At 42.0% G+C, this 23,458-nt stretch overlaps 1 protein-coding gene across 8 annotated transcripts; it reads left to right on the top strand.

The window, feature by feature from the left end:
* The first annotated feature begins 316 nt into the window (after nucleotides 1-316).
* LOC107742420 (mucin-2-like) lies at nucleotides 317-23,458 on the top strand. 8 transcript variants are annotated; one of them, XM_016555369.1, is made up of 7 exons: nucleotides 318-600; nucleotides 11,413-12,073; nucleotides 12,382-12,475; nucleotides 18,907-18,960; nucleotides 19,003-19,121; nucleotides 19,378-20,055; nucleotides 20,545-23,458. In XM_016555369.1, the coding sequence occupies exons 2-7, from the start codon at nucleotides 11,515-11,517 to the stop codon at nucleotides 23,091-23,093; spliced, it is 4,053 nt and encodes a 1,350-aa protein (XP_016410855.1). In that variant the 5' UTR covers nucleotides 318-600; nucleotides 11,413-11,514; the 3' UTR covers nucleotides 23,094-23,458. The 8 variants fall into 8 exon arrangements, with proteins under 8 accessions (XP_016410854.1, XP_016410849.1, XP_016410848.1 ...); XM_016555368.1 differs by having other exon boundaries at nucleotides 317-600; nucleotides 18,907-18,964; nucleotides 19,034-19,121; nucleotides 19,378-23,458; XM_016555363.1 differs by adding an exon at nucleotides 1,965-2,013 and having other exon boundaries at nucleotides 317-600; nucleotides 18,907-19,121; nucleotides 19,378-23,458.

The raw sequence follows: 23,458 nt of genomic DNA, 5'->3' as shown, positions 1-23,458 counted from the left end.
AATATTTTCATTATTTCAGTGAAAGTTTATTTCAAGAAACAAAAATGTTGAGTGTTTAAGTTTTAGTTAGCCCTGCCTGTGTCTTTTGCTCTCTTGTGTGCACAAGTGAAAGTGAAAAGAAACGGCGGGAACGCGGGCGTTGGGGGTGGGCACATGGGGGCAGGGAATGGGGTCCGAGGCGACAGAAAAGAAGAGCGACGGCGCGTAAAGAAAGGACGCGGGGTGGCCTGTGCGATGACATCATCCCTCATTTGCATAAATCTCAGTCTGAATGCTGATTGGTCACGGGCGGGAGAAACCGAAGCCGCTCGCGCTTTTATTCTTTTTCAACGCTCCCTCTCGCTCGTGTGTGTGCGCGGATCGCCGAGCGTCGTTTCATTCTCTGCTACCAGGAGACACGCATCTCTTTTATCGCCGGTAGACAGTCAGTCTGCTCCAAACAGCCTCCGTCAGAGCTCCAGTCTACCTGTTTTTATCTCAACATTTGTTGCCGGTTTTTCTCGATTCACAGTGCTGCCAGCCGGGTTCCGCCTGGGGAAAAAACGGGAGGAGACGCGAGTACCGACTGGGCGTTGCTGGAGGAAAAGCGCTATAGAATTGGTAAGATTATCTGTGTGCCGATCCTAAAAAGAACCAGCGATTCATTAAAAGCGTTTTTCACTGTGTCACAACTAATTAAACTAAAGCATTAATGTCAGTTTAAGAAATGGTTTTCATTCAACAGCATGATTTACGACTGCATGCATTGATATGTAAATGATTATTTATGAGTTCACACCGGTCATTATAATAGAAGTACCGGCGGAATAAATGAGATCATCAGATGAAAATGCCACTGAAGCGATCAGGTTTCACACCGGTTTGATTTAGCCTATAGCCTTAAATCTACCGCACGCAACCGGTTTAGTTAGTTTAGCGTTTTTACTGCTTGTTAACCGGTTTAGATTGTCTCTTTTTATTCCGTGTTGCCTTGTTCATCCTTTGTGTCCTTTTCAATGGTGGATGTCTGGGCGGTGACGGCAAACCCACTCGTAACTGTGACCGAATTTAATCTCGGACAGTCGTTCAGAAAACATATATTGCACTGACAGATGAAAGAGAATAAATTATAATACCGTTTTTCTACATGTTGTGTGTTTTGTGTGTTTCGCAGCAGTGCAACTTTCCACTAGTCCGTTCGCTCGAGTCTTTTGTTCTGCGCCTCCTCCACCCGCCCGGCCGCCCCACATTCAATATATTCACCCGCCCGGTTCCTATAATATATTAACCCTTTCGGTCCATTCAGTATCGACCCGGTCTATAGGCGTATAATATAAAACCCTCCGCGGTCCAAATACAATGTATTACAGTGACTGAATTTGCCGGCAGGCTATGTGTAGTCTGCATTGTACTGGATCGTATTGGCCAAATATCAGAATGTAGCCTAAATATATCAAATACAGTCCCCTACTCATTCCATATATTTAAAAACTAATATATATATGAGTATCTGTAGTGTTTTTTTTTTTTTTTTACCGAATTAGAAGCGTTATTAAGGCTGATGTCGACGTGCCGGTATATGTGTATCAGACCTCATAATGATAGGCTACTGCAGGAATTAATTAAACGACCCGACCCAACCTGCCAAAACACACGCCCGCTGGTGCAGTTTATCTGTCCAAACCCTGTCCATTTCTGAGAGATACAGACCAGTTAACAACCAGCAGCTCGATATCATTCAATGGTCTACTGTGAAGTATTGATGTTTCTCCTCATAAAAAAAGTCGTGGTTTAGGAACAATGCAAATCAACAGGGTGGTTTCTTGGCTTTGCTCCCTGCATGCGCAACTCGAGTCAAAATGATGCGTTTCCAAGCAGGTGCGGCTTGGTTTGGCTTTTCCTGCTGCTAAATCTTGGCTCTGTAAGTCAGTTCATGCTTGCAGTCTTGCTTAATAGTTCCCTTCTCTCTTCTCGGCAAACAAAAGGTTTAAGACGGATGCCTCAACCACCTGCGGCCACCATCTCACCGCTCCAGTGAGGGTTCTTCAGGTCTATCTCTTCTGCTTTTGTTTGGTATTTTGTGTATTATTATGGGACGAATTAAATATTAGTTATATATACTGTATATATATATATGTCTAAATGAGAGATCATTTTAGTAATACAGACTATTTTAAGCTGTCGGTGTATATAAGTTCAGAATATGCGAGTCACTGCTAAAATTTATAGCAAACAAATCTCTCTAATTATTTCAGATCCATTTTTGTTTGACTTTCATTGTTCTGTCATGTTATGATCCTGATACAATGCTGTGGCTGTCTAACTCCAGCCTACAGGGATTAGGCTCTTGGAGGGAGGCATTGCCAGCAATTACAAATGTGTCATGGCATGATGGGTAGTGACTGTATGAGGAATGGGGGTGGGACTCGCTAGAGAAGAAATTACAGCAAATGACATCAGAAAGGTCAGATTCTTGTTTATGATTATCTGAAGTGACATAAGTGAATGTGACTTTGCATTATTTGGCCCACTAACATTTGCTTGCTCGCTGTACTCTCTTAAAAATAAAGGTTCTTTATTGGCATCAATGGTTCCATGACGAACCTTTATCATCCATGGATCCTTTTCATTGGACAAAAAATTATTTATAGTGAAAAAAGGTTCTTTAGATTTTTTAAATGTTCTTGACACTTCTTCTGTTGCATCGCTACCAAACCCCCCATTTTGAACCTTAATTTTTAAAAAGTGCAGTGAACACTCGTTGTTGTCCCAAGATGCAGTTACAGTGGTTTCCCTGTGTCATCTGTCATTGCATTGCCAGCAATTACAAATGTGTCATGGCATGATGGGTAGTGACTGTATGAGGAATGGGGGTGGGACTCGCTAGAGAAGAAATTACAGCAAATGACATCAGAAAGGTCAGATTCTTGTTTATGATTATCTGAAGTGACATAAGTGAATGTGACTTTGCATTATTTGGCCCACTAACATTTGCTTGCTCGCTGTACTCTCTTAAAAATAAAGGTTCTTTATTGGCATCAATGGTTCCATGACGAACCTTTATCATCCATGGATCCTTTTCATTGGACAAAAAATTATTTATAGTGAAAAAAGGTTCTTTAGATTTTTTAAATGTTCTTGACACTTCTTCTGTTGCATCGCTACCAAACCCCCCATTTTGAACCTTAATTTTTAGGTTTAACTCGTTGTTGTCCCAAGATGCAGTTACAGTGGTTTCCCTGTGTCATCTGTCTTTTTCTGATAATTCTCTCATATTGAAGCACTCCCTCCTCCAGTAAAGATAGCACCCTAGGGGCTGAGCAGTTGTCGTAGTGGACAGTTGGCTCTGTTAGAATGGGATATTGTGTTGCAGTTGTGGTCATTTGAAGGGTTTGTTGCGTTCTGAGTTCTTTTTTTGGAGAGTGTTTTGTGGTTACGCTTCTGCTTTCTGTAAACATGTCTGCTGTGCAGTTGTAGCACTATTGCTGTGTTAATCTCCGTCTGGAGCAACATTTTATCAGAGCAGGCATGCAGTCCTTTCTTGGTGCATTTTGGTTGAGTATCCTTTGTTCCAGTCTTGGCAGATGTCACTCAGTGAATGGTGTCTGTGAGGGTATCACAGATTGCATTTGGGTGCTGCGGTTTACTGATGGATATATTGACCTGATGTTTTTATAAAGGTTAAAGTTCACATGCTGTAAGAATAGGGTTGCAAAGGGGTGGAACATTTCCGGAAACTTTCCAAAAATCCCTGAAATATTCCAAAAAAAAATCCTGGAAAGTTTCCAAAATTTCTGGAATATTTCCGAAATTTACTGGAAATTTTCCACCTTTTTGCAACCCTATGTAAGAATCCCTGCAGTGTCTGAATTCCATATTAAAATAATCTGTCCTGAAAACTAGGTGTCTTGATGCCGCAGGCCTCCATGCAGTGAACAATGCCAACTTACAAATTTTCTCTCCGCATCAACCTCAAGGTGTTCATAAAATCTGCAGTTTGTCATCAGTTTATGATGCATCCAAACTCCCAATGGAAGTAAAAATAAACTAGATTTTTACATTTCCTAAAGAAAAAAACTTGTGTTGCTATGCAGTTGCTGAGTGGTTTTGAATGTGTTGCTATATGGTTGCTAGAATGTTTTGATGGTTGCTTACTGGCCAACCAAAGTCTCTGTATCATTTTGGTCATTTTGGACCTGGCCCAGATCCTTTCCTTCAAAGTAAGTCAATGGGTCTTTAAAATAAATAAATAAATCATAGATTTTAGAGAAAAATAGCAAAGTAATCGCACTTGTTTCACATTTCAGAAGGGATCTTAATGTCTCAAACTCAGATTTGCTCACTCATTCATTCATTTGCCAGGAACTCAAATATTTCAAGATCAAATTTTCTGAACTGCTGTCCATGTTTTTGCCTCTATAATTCTTACAGTATTCCAGAAATAACTAATTTCTCTTGAAAATTTGTTGGAGAGAAATTTAAGACATGAAATACTCTGAAAGACCAACCTCTGAGCAATATAAATCCACTGTAGGTCATTATTATTTAGTAGATTCATAATTTAAAGCAGCTTAGAGTATTTCAGCACAGTGACAGTCTGTTTTGAGCAACTGGGGTTGAATACTTTCGCTCAGAGCCACAGCAGTGGAAGGAAAATCACTTCTGCAGGAGTGCGAACCTACAACCTTTGGATTACTAGTCTAGATCCTCAACCATAACCATCTAATACCAATATCTGGTTGTATATAAGTTAAACAGCTTCATGTAGATTCGCGCTTCGTCAGCAGGCACGTTATGAAATTTTCTGTTGAGTCAGAACAGAGGCTCAGAGTCCATTTGGAAGGTGCTGGTTAGCTGTGAGCAGAAGGATAATCCTCTTATAGGTACAGTCAATTCCTGTGGAGTGTGTGTGTGTCACTTCCTCCTGTTCGCTGAAGGGCATGTTTATTGTCTGCTGCAGATGACATTTGTGGCCATGCTGTCACAAACAAACACACACTATCAGATGTCATTGATCGAACCCCACCAGCTGGTTTTTATCAGCTCCTATGTAATTTGGCTTTTTAGCTTTTTTGTGCTCCCAGTAGATAAAAGATAATAGTAATTCAAGCAGCTCCTTGAATTACAAATTCGTTAAAAGGCCCCTTTACACCCAAAACCTACCAATTTCAGTGGGCCCACATGCTCTGCTAATGCACTGTTCAACTCTCCCATCTGTGCTGCGACCCCTGCACTTTCTCTCAATGATCAATATCCATCTTATCTCATCTCGTCTCACCATTTCTCCTCTTACTCTCTTGGCCAGGTGGCATGGCATGCTGGCTGGTGCCCATATCTGGCCCGTGTCCTGTGTGCATCCCATTCTGTGGGTGTCCGTCGGAGGATCGCAAAGGATTAGCATCATACTTTGTCCCGAGTTAACAAGCTCTGTCATGTGTTAATCTCCCTGTCCCCAGGGGACCGTGTTGGTCTGCCGATGGTTTGATGTTTCCTGCTGCTGTTCAATGAGTGAACAGAGGTGCTGGTACCAGCTCTTTCAGTCATGCAACCCTACTCTGACACTGCTTTATTGCATTTAAGCAAATTATGGTGCTGTTTTAGGGGCCGTTTACACCGGATGTGCTCTTGTGTTCACAAACCACTAGACCAGGGATGCCCAATTCTGCTCTTGGAGATCTATCTTCCTGCAAAGTTCAGATCAAGCTCTGATCAAACACACCTGAACCAGCTTATAAAGGTCTTCAGAAGAACTTAATAATTACAGACAGAAGTGCTGGAGCAGACCTAGTCATACATTAGTACAGACAAAAAAACTGCAGAAAGATTGTTTATGTTTGTTTATTTCCAAATTTATTGGCTTTTTGTGCTTAAACTTTATTTGGTCATTTGTGCTTGTTTCTTTATTACACTAACATGTCAATGACTTTCAGTACTGCGCTATATATTTTGTGGTTAGATGGCAAAAAAGGGAGTTCCCTTGGGAGAAGGCAAACATTTTGCAAGATAGTGCAAAGTTTCTTGGGGCAAAGCAAAATTTTTGTGAGTGAACAAAGTTTCTTGGGGGAAGGCGAAAGTTTTGAAAGACAATGCAAAAAGTTTTGTGAGGGAGGGCAAAGTTTCTTGGGGGAAGTCAAAAGATTTGCAAGTGGATGTAACATTTTATTGGGGTGGGCAAATGTTTTGCAAAAGAGCGCAAAGTTTCTTAGGGGAAAGCAAAAGCATTGCAAGAGAGCTCAATGTTTTTTGGGGGGAAGGCAACATTTTTGTGAATGAACACAAATTTTCTTGGGGGAAGGCAAACTTTTTGCATGAAAGCGCAGTAGCTTTTCCTGTCACCATAAGTCAGAACACAAGTATGTATCCGGTGAAAATGGTCTCTAAGCGTTCTTGTGTAGGTCACTTATCTTTTTTATCCCAGAGAGTTGTCGAGTGTCTCACGCCCTGAAGTAGCACATGTTCCAGAAAACTTATGTAAATCTTCCTTACAGTACAAGGATTACCTCCTTTTCACCTCTGGATGTTGTCCAGGCATCTGCCACATAAGCTGTTGGTGTCTCGGGCAGAAAAAAAAAATCTTCAATCACAACTAGTTTAGTCTCAGTTTACCACTGGTTTTGTTTCCATTCTGAAGTCTCAAAGTGGTTTCTTACAGCCTGACGTCACTACCTTCCCTTTTTCGTTCCGATTGTTCTGTAGAATAGGCCGACCTGTTTGTTTTTGTGAGTTGGACAGAGCGGCTTCCCGACCTTTTGGCCAAGGGTGTTTTGGAAATGCGCTGGCCATGATCGCAATCTCGACAGCGGGGGCACTAAAGTGGCTTTTGTCAGCTTGGACAGCAGCGGTCCTGTCATGTGCCTCCATGTGTGTCTATCCTCTTTTCACTCCTCCGCGAGGGCCGCCACCCCAACAATCCCTTCTTTGGTGACTTGTTTCATTGCAATGCGCCTCAGGCCATTCGACTTCATCTCGGCGTGTGTGTTCTGTATAATGGGCCGTTCAGAGAGTCATGTGATCAGTAGATAGAGAGGGGACCAGTATCTCCACACAGATGCGTCTAAGACGCTGTCCACTGTTGAGTGCTATTATGTAATTTTGTTTGTGTTATTGACACCAACAGCCAATGGGCTATTCATGGACTCATGAAAGCGGTTCTGTGACGCAGACCCCAGTCACACCTTCAGTCAGTCTTTTGCGTGCACTGCTGTAGAGAAGGCATTATATGATGAATAGAGAGTTTGAAGTACATTTTTGTGATTAATTTTGTACTGTAGACTGCATTGTTACTGATACTGATATTGCAACAAACACAACTTTTACCGTTTTTAAGGCAAGACACAACAGGCAAAAGCATTTAATTCTTAAATTTAGCCTGGGCTACGTAAGACAATGAAATAAAAAAATGGAGAAAGAATGTTAGTAAAGATTCAAATGAGCCTTTTTATAAAAAAGACTTGCTCGCATTCTTCGGAGGAAACAAAAGACCCTTAAATAACTGACAGTGAGCAAAGCTATCAATTTAAATAGAATTTATCATCAAAATACATTTGACATTCACCACTAATGTGCCCTGCAAATCAATTTATAGTTGTATTCAGTTCCTCACTGCTGTGGTTTTTAATGGATTTTATTAGCTTATGGACCTGAGGTGAGGTTTATTCTTGCTTTATTCTTAGGGTTCAGAATCAGGTACCTGATGAATTTGATTGCCATTTCTCTCTCAAACTCGTTGACCTTTTACACTTCAAAGCAGCACAGTAGTGTGTTTCTTCCTCAACCAGCAAACTGTGAGTCCCGGTGGCCCTTTGTGGTGGTGGTCGCCTCTGAATAGATCCAGTGTTCCCTTGTTTTAGAGTGAGGGACGGGGGTGGAGGGAAACTTCTGCAACATCCGGAGGGTACAAGCAAAAGGGGGGTTTGGAAGGGTGTATAAAGATGCTGCACTCTATATATTTAGGTCAGAATTTTAAGATTTATGTATTTGAATTGCATTTAAAATTTCATTTTGATTACAGAATAAAAAATTAAAAAACGAGTAAACTTAATATGATGCATATGTCAGACACACATTAAAAAAATATATTTAATAAATATTTTTTGAGTGTGCATTATCTCTGTGGAGGCACAATGGGGTATTGGCAAGACAGACTTAATATGTGAAAGCCTAAACTGTGACAAATTACTGCTGATTAGTCAGTACTCTGACCAAACGCCAAATAAGAGGCCAACAACGGCGTCCCTAGTGTATGCAAACATGTCGGTTTGGCCCCAACTGGCTAAAGCTAAGATGGCATTAGCCTGTTAGCACCTGCTGTGCCACAGTGGTTAGCTGATTGTGAGAAGCAAGCTTTGCACACGGGGGACTTTTTAAGGCACAATGCAGCACTTAGATATGCATTTATGCATGCACAAGGCCGTGTTGTGCTTGCACTTCGGATAAAGAGGCCAAAGTGCATTTTGCTGTTACAATGACCCCATTAGCATGGGGGTGGTCTGCGGTTCTGTGACGGGACAATTTAAAGACTGATGCACCGTCGCTGGAGACTTGCCAAAATGCTGCCTCTAGAAGGTGTGCAGCGTGTCTGTAGTATTTGTTTACATCATATGTGGGTCTTTGGAGGATGAGCGCTTCACAGAGTCATCCCTTCAGGAGCTTTAGGCTCCTCCACCGGGATTGGTTACAATAATTGGATGAGGCATTAAGCATTAGGCATATGCAGGTTCGTCCCTGAGAGTGACGGAGTGCCAGTAAGAGGGTTTGCGGGTAAGAGGGTTTGTAGGTATGATGGGTCTTATGTTTGTAAGGTCACAAAGCCTCCACACCTACCTTTTCTGGTTTCTTGTGCTCACTAAGGCTATATATATATATATGTGTGTGTACAATATTAGGTGACATTTTGAATATCACCTTGATTTTGTTGCACTTTTTTATTTAGCCATTAGGTTTCCTAAAGCAGTAGTTCTCAAATTAATTTTTAGACATTTTTAGTATTTCTGCTGTAATTATGACAAAACTGGTGTTTTTCAAACACAAACTGGGAATATTGACATGTTATATTAAATAACCTCAATTAGCCAGTTAATTTTGTGATCCAGAGGTTGCAGGAACTGTATGTTTTTCAATAAAAACAAGAGTTAATGAGGGATAATAAAAGAAATATGATTTAAGTTAACATAAAATAAGGTTATTTTATATCATAAAAAATAAAGCTATGGCTGTAGAAATATCTCTAGTTGGTGCTTCAGATAAATGTATATGTAAATGCATTTCCCCCTGTCCACTTGCCTCAAACTTTGATTATTTAATTTTCATACGCTTTTTTCTCATACTTGTTGCCTGTTGACATCAGCCACTCCGAAGAATAGAGGTCATCAGAAGTTAGCAGAGGTCAGATCTTCCCCCCAGAATAAGATGGACACCATAGGCTTCTGACCCCCCAGGGTCACTGTTGTTTACATGCAGAGGAAGCAGTCTATAACCCTCAGTAGGATCATTAAGGTCATAAGGCCGTGTGACGGTGTGTGTGTTTTCTTCTCGGAACAAGGCTATTTTACCCTTTTAATCTCATCAGCTCTCCACCACCTGACATTCTCACAGGCCGATTCTCATCTATCATTCTAAACAGGATCAATCGCAGAAGAAAAAAAAAAGAGTCAGGAGGGGTAAAGCGGATACAACAAAGCCTGTATTTCTAGAGGAGTTGTTTTTCATAAGAGAAAATAGCCCTTGAGGTCTCTGAAGTGGAAGTGATGTTGCATGTGGTTGTGTTTGTCTAAAATACTAAAATCTTTGATAGTCTTCATTACTAACTAGTACGTTATTTAATCTGACAGTATTATTCATTTTTATGACTGCATAATATAAAACTATGCAGGTATTTTGTCCCAGAGTGTGTAACTTTTTGTCTTGAGCGGCTCAGATTCTTCCTTCTCTAAGAGCGTTTTCACATCTGGCTAGTTTGTTTCAGATATTGGCACATTTTCTCCCTTCGTTTGGTTCATTTAGGCACATATAAACATGGCAATTGCACTTTCCTCACAAAATAATCAGTCCAAGATCACCTGAATAAGGTGTCTCAGCCTGATTGAAAATGACTGGTTCAGTTGGGGTGAAAAAGCAATCCCACCCAAAAGACCAACGAACCAAGCTGTATCGTAATTCATAATGGGGATGTGTTACATAAAAACATTATTTATCATAGTTAAAAACTGAATTGAACCAAGAAGAAACAATTAAACAGTTGTAACAGTTGAAGTCCCTGTTTCGGAACGGAGCAAATGATCTGCAGGTCTGAAAAAACCCAAAATGTCCAGAGTTCCCCCATTTGGCACAGGTAATATTGCTCATTTGCCATGGGTACAGTTGTTTGCAAGTCAATGTGGTCATTGTTAATGTTCACAAGTGCATAATTCATATCAGCAACCAATGGCCATAGATTGATCTCTGTCAAGACAATCTATCTTCTCATCTCTATTTTCTCATATCTGGCAGCATATATGGAATGGGTTCTTTCCCCTTGGCTTTCGCTCTCTTTTCCATCACTCTCTCTGTCCCCCTCCCCCCAGTTTCTCTAATTTGGGATGCTCAGCTGCCTGGACCATCTGTGTGAGGAGTAACTGAGGAGATTTTGTAATGGGCAGAATGAGTCCGAAGGTGGAGGAATGAATGTCAACCTCAGAAAGAATCAGGGAGATTCTGCAGCTCTGGAATATAATGTGGACGAAGTGTCCTGTGACACTGAGGTCCACTTTATGAGTGAGCATTTTCAGTGTTTGTTGACTTACTCCATTGTTTTTCTTCCCATGATTCCTTGAGCCAAGGCACTTCCTCTCTTTGGCCTCTTCCACTGTATGCACTTTGCTTTGGAGCTGCTGCTCTTAAATCATGCAAACAACATCTGCTTTAGTAAAGCATTGTGGGTAATGCATCTGGCATTGCTGCTTTGCTAGTAGTTAGCAATTAGGAATTCCCCCAAAGGGTTTTGAAAACCCAGATAATTTTTTACACATGAAATAGCACCAAAATAATCTTATGATAGATGTCTTTCCAAGTGTAAAACTGCATTTGAATCCGTAAAACTGTATTAGTGACAGCTGAAATCTTACACCAACCACCACTCCTATTAGCTGGCAACTGCTTCTTATGTGGCTTTAATTCATTTTGGTTACAGTTTAAACAGATCCACAAGCTCTGAACTCTGAATCAGCTGTTGTTTTCCCTCTGCACAGCACGCTCTTTACTTCATTCCTAATCTCATTCTTAAGCAGTTTCTCTTAGCGTTTGCGTGTTAATCAGACCTGATTCTTTATCTGATTGTTCTCTTAGGTCTGTCTGCCAGTGAGAGGGGGTACAGACTTCTCTCTTGTTCATACTTGTTGTTTGTTTATTGTCTGAAGTCTCGGATCAGACTACAACTCTTGTTGCTCTTGTTTTCAGGTCAACCATAGCCATCTGATAGCAGTAGACTCCAACTAGTGGACTGAGTCCTGGATTCCTGATTCCTCTTCTGCTGAGACGGACCTCCAGGACTAGGACAAGATGAAACCGGATGGTGTTGACACGGCAACAATGGAGCCAATGGAAGCATTAAATGCAGGTCCTGCGGTCGAAGTGGCGCCAGTGGGCGAAGCTCAGGACCAGGCTTTGCCTGCAACGCAAACAGAAGGTGAACCACAGCAAACAGAGGCAACCAACAAGACTGGAAAGGACAAGTCTGGGGATCCCAAAGCTAAGACGAAGACTCCTGCCAAAACAAAGACACCCACCTCTGGAACCAAGACATCTACAACCGGCTCCCGTCCCTCCACTGGCCAAAGCCATCTGATAAACGGGGCACAGAAGTCGCAAGCTAATGGCGTCACCAAAAAGACCACCACAGCAGGCCTGGAGAAGAAAACCTCAACCACTGCTGCCACTAAAAAACCAGTCAGCTCTACTCCCGCACCCACAAACAAGGTGGCTGAGAAAAAGCCTGTGGGGATGGCGAGACCTGCCAGTGCTCCAGCCAATGGTGTGAAGACAACAGGGGCAGCACAGCTCATCAAGAAAGCCCCTGCTGCACCAGCTAATGGTCTGAAGTCTAAACCAAAAACTACAGGTAAGTCAAAAGTATCATCTGAGCTTATTGATTACAGCAGTGGTTCCCAACCACATTCAAGAAGTGCCCCCCAGCATTAGTTCAATGTAACCAATTCCTTTAGACTTCAAACCCTTTTCCAACACACCTGCCTGTATTTTTAAAGTAACCCTGAGCACTTTGATTAGCTGGATCAGGTGTGTTTGATTGGGGGTGGAGCTGAAGAGAAATTCGGATGTAGCATATTATCAAACTTTCAAATTAACTGTCTGTATTTGTCTTCTTGTTTTAATGCTCTTAAAAACCCTTCACATCATCCTTCACTCCAGCTCCAGCTCCAAGACCCGCCACTGCGTCCACCACTAAGACCAGTATCACTGGCTCTCCCAAACCTGATAGGCCACCTGTCGCCAAGACAACCAGGTGAGCATCTCATTGGGTGGGAATGTCACAAACAGAAGCTCCCAGACTGGGTATGTTAATGAGAATTCTGCAATGTGGGCCATTTCAGTAGCTCATTCTTTTCCGATGTCCTTAATGCATTGCTTATACAGCCTCACGTTGCAGTCCACGTCTCTCATAGACAATCACTACTCCTCATTCACTAAATACTTAAAGCATTAGGCATCAATTCTAAGTCTGAAAGGGAAAGTATATCATTTGCTGGGAAATGAACTGGCACAGTCCTAAAATTCCTGATTACAAAAAAATGTGAAGAGGAACTCTCTTCCCAATGGGAGAGAGTTTAGACTCTCCCCAGTGAGTTTAAGACTCTCTTCAACTTGGAAAAGTTTGTACTTTCCCCATTGTGAGGGAGTTTATAAAGTCTCCACAAGCAGACCAACAGTCTCAACAGCCTCCGCAGTAGTTTCACACGGCGAGATGCTGATATAATGCAACTTTCCAGATATCCTGGATAGATGCAGAGAGATGTTAGTATGGTTATCGTGCAGGGAGACAATCTGAGTCACGTTGGGAATCACAACATAGAACTCACAGGAGCTGATTTGAGTTGCCTGCAGTCAGCCATGAACAGTGAAGGAGTTTTTTTGTTGCTTGTTTATAGAGGTTATGAGGGACATCCTGAGGCCTGTAAAGGAGCTCAGACTCATGACGTTATGTGAGGGTAGGGGAGAAATGTTTGTATGACTTTGTGAACATTTGTAATGTGATATTTGGTCCCACAACCATACATTTTTGCTTATCTCTTTAGATTTTGACAGACATTGATTACCTTCTTTCCTTTAGCTTCTCTTAAAAGTACAGTATGTTTCTTCCAGTGCTCTTAAAGAAAGTAAAATGGACAAAGGTGGGTCTGTCAAAGTTCTTTCTGGATGTTTTAGGTTCTTGTTCCAAGAAGCTCTGTAATTAAGTGCTGCTTTACTTGGTAACAATAAAAAAAAACTTTAAGAATAACCTGGCAAAGACAACAAAAGACAAATAGACAAAGAAAAAAAAAAGAAGAAGAAGAATTTGATGTTATTCAGTTCCTGTTAGAAAAGTCCAAACTCTCCTCCCATGTCATACAGCTGAACAGGAAGTTTATTTCATGATTAATGGTGTTTAGGAATGCTGCTATCCCGCACACAGACGACGTCACACACTGCTTGGAAAAAGAAACACATTAGACACTATTAGTACTGCAGTATATTCAAGCACTGGGTTTAGGAAAGATAATCTAGGGAATCCACCCTGAGCCTTTGTTTTCTGCTTCTGCTTCATTATGACTTAAAGCTCAAACACTAAACAGCAGCGAAAAGGCCTCTTGTCATCCAATTAGTGCAGACATGAGTTTGTATTTTCCTTGTTATTTTGACCCACTGGGTATCTTCGATCTGACAAATATTTAATGCTACTTCGGTCAAAATTTGTACAGCTGAGCAGCATAACAAACTGTTGTCTTAATATTAATATCAATATCTTAATATTAATTTAACATTTGCTTCACAGTCCAGTAATATATGACTCAGTTTTGGGTGCGGCATATTTTTTCTTCACATTTGTGTCCATGTGAAGAGTGTAGTGTGCATATAAGCATCCAACCATGTGTGTGTCCTGCCTAGAGCAGTAGAGATTGTACTGCAGGGAATTCTGCATCTGCTGAACCTACTGGATTTTAAATAAATAAAACATACCTTTGGCATTAATGGTGCATATTTGCCACCTCAAGCTTTAAATAAAATCTATTGCAGTTGCTACTAGTGGCACCAAACGGAGTGGCAAAAATTTCAAAAGCAGTGAAAGATGTGTGTGAGTCCTACATTGGATGCTAGCTGCATTACAGAAGTGCAAACCAGAGTATGTGAGCGGAGTGGAGCAGCAACAATTTCCCCTCCGCGCTCCAAGCATTCAATAATCGCTCCGCTCTGGGTTCACCATTTCCCACTCCTCGCTCCACTCCTCGCTCACTGATATCAGAAACACCGCTCCATCTTCGCTCCCTGAGGAAATTTACAGCTAATTAAATTATTTCAGTATGCTTTGAAATATCACAAAAGTTCTGTTCATAACATGTATTAAAAGAAAAAAAAATACTAGGAGAGTACTTTCAAAGTGGCTTATTGTAACACTAGTGTGCACACTTTTTCCTACCACATGCCAAGCTTATTACATGGTTGTCAGCATTTAAAGATAGCTATCATTGCTGCTTTTTGCAGTGCAAATTTTGTTTGTGAAGGATGAAAATTAGTAAGTTTTCGTCCGTTATTTTATCTACGGATCGCTGTATTTCTTACAGATTTCTACTCATTCGAAATCGGATACAGATGAAGAAGCACTGTAAGATTACATTTGTTTGAATGCATTATTGAGAGCATTGCGTGTGAATAAGTGTTGCAATGTATATATAACGAATAAGTGTTTAAATCACGCTTTCACCAGAAAATATTCAGTATCTAGAAGGAACAAACAAAGTCCTTGAGAACTAACTTCCCACTCATGTCCATTGCCGTCATCATAACCTTCACATTCTTTCTGATTTGAGTGGGCCGTTGGCATGAATTGTGCTCGCGATGGAGCGGCAGTGGAGCGCTCTTGGAGCAAGTGAAAACCACGACGCTCCGACTTTTAAAAAATCCGCTCCTCGCTCCATTCAAAATCACACCGCTCCACTACTCCCTCTGCTCCGCTCACATACTCTGGTGCAGACATGACAGAACTGGCCAAAAATATGAATGATTGTGATTAACTGAATTCTTTGGGCAACCTTAATGAATGAGCTTTTTCCATCCTGACGATGATTGCGTCATACTGATGTAAGAACTATGGGCTGGTTGGTAAAGGGCCCGCCCAGCAGCCAACGCTAAACCATCTGAGTCATTTCTCATAAATGAGTTGCTCTCTTTCTGTATCTCTTTGTCCCGCTTTCTCTCATTCATTAGGTCATGTTAGAGTTCAGTCCTCCAGAGAGATGTTTTATTGCAGCCACTGGATCTAGCCTAATCTCCAAATGGAGCTTGCATGTTTCCCAACAGCCAACTTGATGGATGGTTTATAACACTTCAGTGATTCTGATATTGCTGCGGTGCTTCACGTGTTTTTCGCTTGTCAGATTTCTGCATTTTTATAGGCTGTGCATGTTTGCTGGTGTTCCGCTCATCAAGTTTAACATGGCTGTACTTTGTCTTCACTATCCATTCTAGCTGTGGCCTGTTGATGATTATTTTTTTTATTTTTTGTCAGAATAGTTTATTTAATTGTATTTTGAAAATCTTAAAGAATATATAGTTCTGTGATCATTTTTATTTCATGGGACACAAAAGCAGAACCTCCAATAAGATGGCATTGTCTATTTAAATTTGCTTATAATATATAAATCCTTTCTGGATATTTATGATTTTTGGTCTTTTTCACAGGGTACAATATAAAAGACACAAAATGGGTGCAGGTCCATGCATTGTCCAATTATATAAGAGTCTTTGTGTACAGGCATCTTTGATTTGACAGATTTGCCACTGCAAGCCAAGAAATCACTGCACATTAAAACATTTTGATCTTTGCTGTTGAGGTAAAGTAAATCAAATCTTGTTCAGATGAACGACTGTTGGCCTATATGAAGCTAACACAGCAAATTTACACGCATGTGAGTGCCAGCAGGTAGATGCAATTTCATCAAACGCTACCGAATCACAGCTTTACCAGTGCATTAGGATTCATCCTGAAGGGACTTGAACCTCGTTATTGAGGTTAAAGAGTCCCTTCAGGCCAGAGTGCCTTATTAAAATCTCATCAGCCATAGTGCCAGTCGCTGGCTCAGGAGGAGGTTGTCTTCCTCACTGCTGCTGTGGCTTCAGGGGAACCTTTGCCACTCATAAATGTAATGGCAAGTTAAACTGTGTTTATTAGCCAATCATGCCACAGGCTTCTCCATTGCTCACAAAACATCAAAGAGCTATCTATAAAATGCTTGAATGGCATGCCGTTAGCTTGAAGCACTTAAAGCAAATGCACATGTGTAAATGTTCTTAGATTGTCTTCTACAGTGCATTTTTGGGTTTTAATGTGCATTATATTTGCCCCCAACCCTGGCACAGATCTGACAGAAAAATGCTTGGCTTGCGATGCGATGGCTTGTTGTTGATGATTTGTTTGTTTTTTCTATTAGAGGAATAGTTCACTCAAAAATGAATGACTTTGACCATATCACTTTCTTTATTCTGCTAAACATTAAGTTATTTGACAAAGGCTGTTACATTTTTGCAAGGACTATAATATACCACCAGTGTTCTATTAATGCACCATAAAATAATAATATTATTGTATTAAATAATATAGTGCACAAATCATATGAACTACTGGCCTTTTTGGAGCTTCATGGCACCTGGTCACTGTATGCCTTCACTGAATGCTAAAAAAGTTTTTGTTATTCTATTTCTCCCGCACTCTCTTTAACTCGCTCTGTCTCTTGTGTTGCAGGAGAACAATGTTTGTGCTAATCTCTGTGTGCTCACTTCTTTTACTGAGTCATCCTGTCACTATAGATTATTCATATCGGTTTTATGTTTGAGATTAGGATGAAGTGTGGAGCTTCATGGCACCTGGTCACTGTATGCCTTCACTGAATGCTAAAAAAGTTTTTGTTATTCTATTTCTCCCGCACTCTCTTTAACTCGCTCTGTCTCTTGTGTTGCAGGAGAACGATGTTTGTGCTAATCTCTGTGTGCTCACTTCCTTTATTGAGTCATCCTGTCACTATAGATTTTATGTTTTTATGTTTGAGATTAGGATGAAGTGTTATTGCTATATTGCTATCATTCTCTTCTCATCATCTAATAGCATGCTCTCCTTTGAAGGTTTAATTATAATGCAAATCTGTATTCTAGAAACAATAAAAAATTTGGATTATTTCCAATAATCTGTAAAGTCATGACTTTCATTCTACCTAGTGCTGGTTGACTCTTTGAATGTCTCTTGATGTGTGTCTTTACTGTGGTCTACTAAATATGACTTTTTTACGTTGGTAAAATCATGTCATTAAACATGAGAATAGATGATGTGGTGAACGAGAAAAAGCATAAAGAACCCAGGTAAATTTTTTGTGGCTATAGCTCATCCTATTTTATGATAATGATTTATATTTTATATTGCCAACAAGATAATATATAATATAATATATATTGGCCAACATTTAATGTTAGATTTCGATATGTGGTTAAAAAAAGAACTGCAAAGACTTCAGTCAGAAGTCTTCTTTATGAACTGTATGCAGGTCTAATTATCAAGTTGGCTCAAAGACTAATGTCCTAATCCAGGTTGTGTGCTTAAGTAGGTGTTTTTGTAAAGTGAAACTAGGTCGAAGAGCTACAACTCACCACTGCATTAATTCATGTGTGGTTTTCTCTGTCAGGTTTATCTGTTTATAGACTTGCCCTCTTTGTTCCAGAACCTTCACTGCTGGATCTCTCTCTCTCTTGCGCGGTTGTTTGCTCTCTCACCTGATATGTAGGACACCACAATTTTGTAGAATCTCACCCCCGCCCGTGCCGTGTGGACTTTGCCTAGACAAAATGTGGAACTTATGGAGCATGTGTTTTAGCAAGATCCATGCTGTTTGCCCAAATGGGATTTGCATGGTTATTTTTACTCAACACAATGAAAGATTTAAATGGTGCTCACTGTGTCTTCTGCACTGATACTCACCCTGCCTCGTGCTCGTCAGCTCTTTATTTAGAACAGGAGAGACACATGCAGTGGAGCGTAGACAGAGGAAATCAAAAGCTCCTGCCAGGCCAACAGGATCTAGGTTAACTTACTCAGACTTGACCTGGACATGTACTGAGTCACTGCCGTGTGCTAAGCTGAGCTCATACTAGACCAGAGTGGACAGATACTAGACCCCGTCAGGGTAGAACATGTGTATTACCACTGAGTCAGGCACCCCAGGATAGAACAGAGGCATTATGGGTATATAACTGAGGGAAGGGGATTTCTTGAAAATAATGTTTTTGCTAGTATTAACATAACTCCATGTTGTGTTCTTGAGCTACCTGTCTGTCCTTCAGGCCTTCTGTGCTGTGACTAATCAAAGTTTTGACTCATGAGTCACTGCTTTAAATGGGATATATGACCTATCACCAATAACTGAAATGTCAGAAGAAGTGGAGAGTGCAGTTTTAACCCATACACACTAATATCAGGACTTTTCTATGTGATCTTTTCTTCCAGCTTTCTTCTGCTTTTTTAAATGCAGGAGGTCCTTGTCCTAGCTGGACATGAAAGCTCAACAGAGAGTTGCGCAAGCTAGGAGCAGCCAGACCTGAAAATTTTTTAATTACTCACCATACCTGTTATTAGGATTCGACGCAGTCTTCCTCTGTAATGATTTCTCAATTTCTTGTCACATCTGCTATGTGCAGGTCTGTTGGCTCTGCTCCTGCCGCCCGTTCTTCCCCTGCTGCCCCTAAGCCTGGGACACAGACAACTGCCAGCAAGACATCTACAACCGCATCTAGGCCAACTACTGCTACACCCAAGACACCATCTACTACTGCTAAACCCTCTCCTGCTAAAACCACAGCTCCCCCTGCTGGCCGCACTCCCACTCCTAAGACCACAACACCTGTCAAGAAAGGTGGGTATCTCATGGAATATAATAAACACATGCATATAGTTTATTTGTAACTATTTTGACACTAATATTGTGTTGTAATACGTGAATACTGATATTTTATGTATGGTAAATATTTATATATTCCATTTTTAATTGTATTTTATTTTCATAAAATACTTATATTTAATTTACAGTATTAATCCTGTATTAATGCTTAGATTAATTTCTATTTGAAGCTGTGATACTGAGTTGGAATTATATGTTCTCTTTTCATTAGATGTCAGTAAGCAGTCATCTGCTCCAGCAGCCAAGAAGCCCACTTCTTCTCCACTTACCCGGCCAGCACCAACTAAGACCACCAAACCTGACACCCTTAAGTCAGCCTCCACTGCCAAGGCAGAATCAGTCTCCAAAAAACCCACCACCTCCAGTAAGGGGGCAGATGTTAAGACTAGTAAACCCAAGGAGAGCAAAGCAACACCTTCCAAGGAGGTCAACGCAAGCCCCAAGACCACAGGCAGCAAGCCCAGCACTAAAACAAGCAGTCCAAAGAAGTCAGTTGGCAGTAGTACTCCAAAGCCATTGAAGGGTGGCCCAAAAGCCTCCCAGCCTGCAGACGCAGCAGCTACAGATGCTGAGAACAAGGACATGGTACCCGCTATGGTTGCAGCCACTACTGCAGCTGCTGCTGTTGTTTCTATGGTGACCTCTGAGGCAGCACCTGAAGACTTAGCCACAGCTTTTGTTCCTGTTGCCACTGAAGAGGCACCTGAGGACTTGTTTACCCAGGTCAATCCTGCTGCCTCTGAGGTGAAATTAGAAGACTCATTTACAACTCCAATTTCTGCTTCCTCTGAGGACTCTAAAGAGGATTCAAAAGAAATGGACAAACCTGTCATTGCCCCTATCACTACGAAAGCACCTGAAGACAAAGTTACACCTGTCATTCCTCCTGTCTCTGAGGGATCACCTGAAGACTCTGTTACACATTTCAGTCCTGAAGAAACATCTGAAGACAGAACTATGTCTGCCATTCCACCTACCTCTGATGAGGTACGAGAGGAAACTGTTTCACCTGTCATTCCTTCTGAAGAAACACCTGAAGATGTAACTACATCTGTCATTCCTCCTACCCCTTTTGAGGAACGAGAAGAAACTGTTTCACCTGCCATTCCTTCTGGAGAAACACCTGACGATGTAACTACATCTGACATTCCTCCTACCTCTTATGAGGCACGAGAAGAAACTGTTTCACCTGCCATTCCTTCTGAAGAAACACCTGAGGATGTAACTACATCTGTCATTCCTCCTACCTCTTATGAGGCACGAGAAGAAACTGTTTCACCTGCCATTCCTTCTGAAGAAACACCTGAGGATGTAACTACATCTGTCATTCCTCCTACCTCTTATGAGGCACGAGAAGAAACTGTTTCACCTGCCATTCCTTCTGAAGAAACACCTGAAGATGTAACTACAGCTGTCATTTCCCCTACCTCTTATGAGGCACCTAAAGAATCCATTTTACCTGTCATGCCTCCCGCCTCTAACAAAACACTTGAAGACACAACTGCATCCGTCATTCCCCCTACCTCTTATGAGGCACCTATAGAAACAACTTCATCTGTCATTCCTCTAGCCTTTGAAGACGAACCCGAAGACACATTTACACCTGTTATTTCTCCTACTTCTGATGAGGCGGAGCTTGTCTATTCCCAGGATGTCCCCCAGAGCATGGACACTTCTAAAGATGACAATGTAATGTCTCAGCTGGCTGCTGAAGTGGACTTGGTCAGTCTAGAGGAGCCAGTGCCTGCTGTGTCTTCCCTGGGCACAACAGTAATGTCCCCACCATCCTCTCCCACCGGCCCAACATCCATGCCAGTTGAGCTCCCAAGTTCAGTTCCCTTCCTGAGCACACAGGGTCCATCTGAACCATGGGCACAGAGATCTTCACTGTACTCCAGCTCTGCAACCATAGAGAACCAGGAGCAGGATATGGAAAGAGAGCATGATGAAGAAAGTGAACAGGATGATGAAAAAGATCAGGATGATATACAGATACCTTATGCTGCAGATAATGTGATCAAAGACTTTCATCTGATGGGCTCCACTAGTGGGGATCACATCAGAAATGCAGCTCCTGTCTCCCCCTTGCAAGAACGAGAAGAGGCAGTGGAGAAAGCTGAAGAAGAGATTAATGAAGACAATGATGAGGAGGAGGAGGAGGAGGAAGAGAAAGAGGAAGAGGAGGAGGAAGAAAAAGAGTTAAAAGTGATTGGCATAAAGGAATCAGTGCCCCAAACAGAGAAAGAAGTTGACTTTAAAAAGGGGGTGGCAGATTTTGCCAGCTCTGACTGGGGTATGATGCAATCAGATGACATGTACAGCAGTAACAAACATGACTCAGAAGTGACATCTCCTTTTAATGCTGAAGACAGTTGCAGTGCTAAAGATACAGATGACTTCACCATAACCGAGGCAGACAGGGAACAACCATTCACAGGGCCTCCTGGAATCCAGTCATTTGGTAGTGAAGATGAGGAAGAGGATGAGGAAGAAGAGCATTTGAAGGAAGACATAGATCTGGCATTAGAGCATGATGATGAACATCTCAAACAACAGAAAGACTTAGAGGAAGCAGATGAAGATGTGGAGATGGTCTGCAGAGGCATGGCTGAGAGTGGACTTGGGGTTCGTACAAATGATGGTAATGAAGATGAAGATGAAGATGATGATGATTACAGAGATGAAAGTGATCTAGTTCTCAACAGCATGGGTCACACTGCTCAAGCAACATCTATGCCTTCGACAGCAGCATGGAGTAATTCCAATCCATTCTCTGATCCCTGGGCCCAGCCTTCTTTCGCCCTGTCTGAATCAAACCTGTCAGATTCAAGAGTTCAAGATCCAGACACACTCGCCAAATTCCAAGCCGACCTAGACACAATCACCACATTCTCAGCTGAACCAGATACACCACCCAAATCCCCATCTGAGACTTTTCTGGACACAAGTCCACCCCTGATTCAGACCTTAGAACCTCAACCTGACATCCAAGAGGAGACAGGTATCTCAGTCCCAGTGGAGTCGGGTATCTTGGCTCCTCCTGCCATTGGAATGTCCCAGTCCAGCACCCTCAGTGGAACAGCCCTGGCTGCCCATAGCAGCAGTGAGACCAGCACACCTGAAGAGCTTCGAGATTATGACAGCAGCTCAGGTGTAGAATCCCCATCAGACAAGCAGCAGACGCCAGTCCCTGCCATGCATACAGACATGGAGCAGGACCTAGGTATTCACCTTGAGCGAGGTGATGGGGAGGAGGAAGAGGCAGAAACGCTGCCAGCTGACGAAGTACTGGGTGATGCCGCAACAGCACCAGCCTCTGTACCATCATCACCATCAACCTCCGGTGATGAAGCCAGTGATACAGAGGGTGAGATGCAAATCAATGACCCTGATGTTGCAGTTGATGACAATGCCACAGTCCCCCACAACCTCACTGCCCTGGAGGAAGACGAGGAGGCTCCTGAACAGATTGGAGAGGAAGATGGTGATACGCCTCAGTCAGCCAACTCTGTGGCCTCCTACGGTTTTGACGGCTCCGCATCCATCTCCAATGCCCACTCTATGGCTGAAAGCTGTGGAAAGAGTCCAGGCATCTTTAGCCTGGAAAATGAAGAGCAGCTTCCGGAAGAGGCCAAGGATCCTTCTTTCATCAAGGAGCTCACCCTGCCAGCAGCTACCGCCTACAGTGATGACTTGTTGGGCTGCCCAGTGGATTTGCTGCCTATCAGCGAGCCCACAGAGAGGGATGCTGGGTTTGACGAGCACTACATGCTGTGCAGTAAGACAGACCCAGGCGCGATGGAGGAAATGGATCCTGAGTCCCCTATGCACCTATCACCCCAACATGGGGACGATTCTGACCGTCAGCCACCATACTACTCTACTATATGTGATAAGACTGATAACTTTCTGGCAGGTAACGTATAAAGTCCCTCTTTTGGAATGCACCTTGTCTACCCCAACCCCCACGCTCCCACCCTGTGTCCTTCATTTCTTCCAAATGTGGGGTTAACAAGCAAAGAAATGAATAGAAATATGTAATAGAAGAGGGAAAGAAAAGAAGAGCCATCAGGTGAGGGATAGTAGCTTTGTCTGAGCTGCTCTCTGTTCTTCTATTACCACGGTGATGGTTATGATTGTATGGCTTAAATTTCTGTATGTACAGTAGCTATTCTCATTTTCTATTAGAATGTACTTTTTAAATAACACTGCGTTTCATGGCACCCCTGAACCTGCTATGTTAGTCTAAGTTAAGTTGATGTCCTTTAATGAAAGGACAAAAATGCAAAAAA

The sequence above is a fragment of the Sinocyclocheilus rhinocerous genome, unplaced genomic scaffold, assembly GCF_001515625.1.
Source record: "Sinocyclocheilus rhinocerous isolate Xijiao unplaced genomic scaffold, SAMN03320098_v1.1 scaffold5670, whole genome shotgun sequence".
Lineage (NCBI taxonomy): Eukaryota > Metazoa > Chordata > Actinopteri > Cypriniformes > Cyprinidae > Sinocyclocheilus > Sinocyclocheilus rhinocerous.
The sequence above is the reverse complement of the archived record's forward strand: the minus strand, read 5'-3'. Positions and strand labels throughout refer to the sequence as shown.